This window comes from Borostomias antarcticus, assembly GCF_949987555.1.
Source record: "Borostomias antarcticus genome assembly, chromosome: 6".
NCBI lineage: Eukaryota > Metazoa > Chordata > Actinopteri > Stomiiformes > Stomiidae > Borostomias > Borostomias antarcticus.
This window is the reverse complement of record NC_140239.1, coordinates 11,912,668-11,915,153: the sequence shown is the minus strand read 5'-3', so window position 1 is coordinate 11,915,153 and position 2,486 is coordinate 11,912,668. Positions and strand designations below refer to the sequence as shown.

At 49.9% G+C, this 2,486-nt stretch overlaps 1 protein-coding gene across 1 annotated transcript in view; it reads left to right on the top strand.

Annotated features, from left to right (window-relative positions):
• The window catches only part of mrps27 (mitochondrial ribosomal protein S27), a gene marked incomplete at its 5' end in the record, with an annotated part of 30,661 nt that extends 29,224 nt beyond the window's left edge, over positions 1–1,437 (top strand). The window contains 2 exons of the mRNA XM_084439305.1: positions 368–490; positions 735–1,437. Coding sequence (XP_084295431.1) covers positions 368–490; positions 735–977 — 366 coding nt within the window. The 3' untranslated portion in view covers positions 978–1,437. The remainder of the gene's footprint in view (positions 1–367; positions 491–734) is intronic.
• Positions 1,438–2,486: the final 1,049 nt, after the last annotated feature.

The window sequence follows — 2,486 nt, the reverse complement described above, 5'->3', positions numbered from 1 at the left end:
ACAAGTAGAGTAGTGGTGAGAGCATTGGACTCCCACCCAGGAGACCGGGGTTCCTGGTGGGGATGACTTTGTTATCATCAGTGTAACTGCTTTAGCCTCTGACCGCTACCATTAATGTTATGGAAGCTGCTGCTAGTTGTTGTGAGCCCATGAGCTAACTGGCTATCCCGCTCTTATTGTGCTGGATTAGCATTGGAAGCATTGGAACTGATGTGTCTTTATTTATCAAACATTACCGTCCTACCAGTCCCGCACAGAAACAAGCCAGCCAACACACATAAGCCAGGCTTGACCTGGCCTGGTTCAAAATGTTTCCTAAGTATTAACAAGGAGATCCCAGTGGCTGTGACTGTGCTGTCTCTTTCAGCTGGACCACATGGAGGCTGTGCTGCAGGAGGTCTGCTCTGAGTCCCAGTCTGGAAGGGAGGTGGTGGCAGAGGAGGACCGGGCTGAGAGGGCCAAGCTGCCCCACTACGGCAGCAGGTTCAAGGTGGGCGCTGGGAAAATCTTGTCTCTTCATCCTTCTTGATAAGATGTCGAAAACTGTCTTCTTCTAACCTACCTACAGTATTCCCCATATACAGCCCCCACCCCCCCCCCCACTGTTCATCAACCTGATTTACTATTGGACCTCTCTCCTCCTCCCCTCTCTTCTCCTTTCTTCTCCTCTCCTGTCTCCTCTCTTCTCCTCCCCTCTCCCCTCCTCCGCTCCCTCCTCCTGTCCTGTCCTCTAGGAGCTGAGGGGTGAGCTGCAGTCCCAGGCCCGGGTGGAGACGGCCTCCCTGCAGGTGCTGGTGTCGGCGCTGGTCCAGCAGGACCTGGTGTGGGCAGAGCGGCTGGACCTGGGGCAGTACCAGAGCAGGCTGGCGGGCTGGGAAGCTGACCGGCGCCAGCTCATCCTGAGGGAGGCGGAGACCCGGGAGAGGGCGGAGCAGGAGAAACAGGCCAGGCTGGCGGCCAAGGCCCAGCAACAGTAGGGAGGAGGGGTCTGATAGGTGGGTCCACCCCTAGGAGAGGGGTCTGATAGGTGGGTCCACCCCTGGGAGGAGGGGTCTGATAGGTGGGTCCACCCCTGGGAGGAGGGGTCTGATAGGTGGTTCCACCCCTGGGAGGAGAGGTCTGATAGGTGGGTCCACCCCTGGGAAGAGGGTTCCAGAATCTTCTACACACGCTGGGACTGGTGGGGCAGGGCCGTGGTGAACGTGAGAGTTACACATGGAGAAGGATGCACAGTGCGAGTGTGGAGCGTCCTGTTAAAGGTGGCTGTGCACATGTCCTCCAAAACATCATGTAGTATTTAACTGACGTCCATGTGAGATCAGCAAATCCTTGTCTTTTTTGTTCTATTTTGGGGGGGATAAAATGTTATTTGGTGTGTGTCACGGTTGCAAAGTAATCGTCGCCCAATCTTTTTCAAACTCTTCCCGGATAACTTTTGGTGACATTATTATGATCTCAAAATAAAATATAATTTGAGTTTTCATTCTTCTGTTGGCCTTTTGTGTAGATGTTGAGAACAGCAGCTCTGGGATCTTATACTGATATTTCAACACTTCACACAACAAAGAACGATGAGTGTAGGACATGTTGAATGGCTTTGAGCCTGATAGTCACCTTGATGTCTCTCCCCTCTCAATATATATCTTTCTCCTTCTCTATCCCTCCCCCCTCTCTCTCCCAGGCTTGTGTGTGTGTGTGTGTGTGTGTGTGTGTGTGTGTGAGTGAGTGTGAGAGAGAGAGAGAGAGATCACAGTGCCTGGAGAATGAATTCCATGCATGTTACACAGTCGCAGAGAGGACTATGGATGGTTGATCTAAAGAAAACAGCGTTTGTTCTCTGAATAGCTACCTACGTTTCTGCAGCCTTGTCGGCACTCGGCCTCACAGGAAATATAGATAAAGATAGAGTATAGATCAGGATCTTAGGTGCTGTACTGATCTTAGGTACTGTACTGGAGGCATTTAGTGCCCAGTTTGTTTGGAGTAGGTCATGTTATTGCTATGTGAAAAATGGCATACAGTAACAGTTCAGTATGAACACCTAATGCAGGCTAAAGGTTACATCCTTTTTAGAGATGGTCTGAGGGAGTTTATCTGTAATGTAATCTTGGAGCCTGCAGCAACATTTCACTGTGACCTATTGTGTGCTACACATTCATTCCACATGGTGCTCTAGGTAGTCTGACCAGGCTGGCAGCCCAGGATCAATACAGTATATAGGCCCAAAAACTCAGTCACAAACGAGGTGCAGTCTGGTGCCTTGCCATAGTTACCTTGCCAACAGGAGTAGGCCTACCTCTAGTTAGGACGACACATTACATTAGTCATTTAGTAGATGCTTTTATCCAAAGCTACTTACAACAATTGCTTTTAACATAGGAAAAGTCAGTGCACTACTACTCGCCATAACTCACAAGTCTTCTTTCTAAACAAGTGACTAAGAGCATACTGTAATCTCGTGCTGAAGGCAAGAATAGCAAACTAAA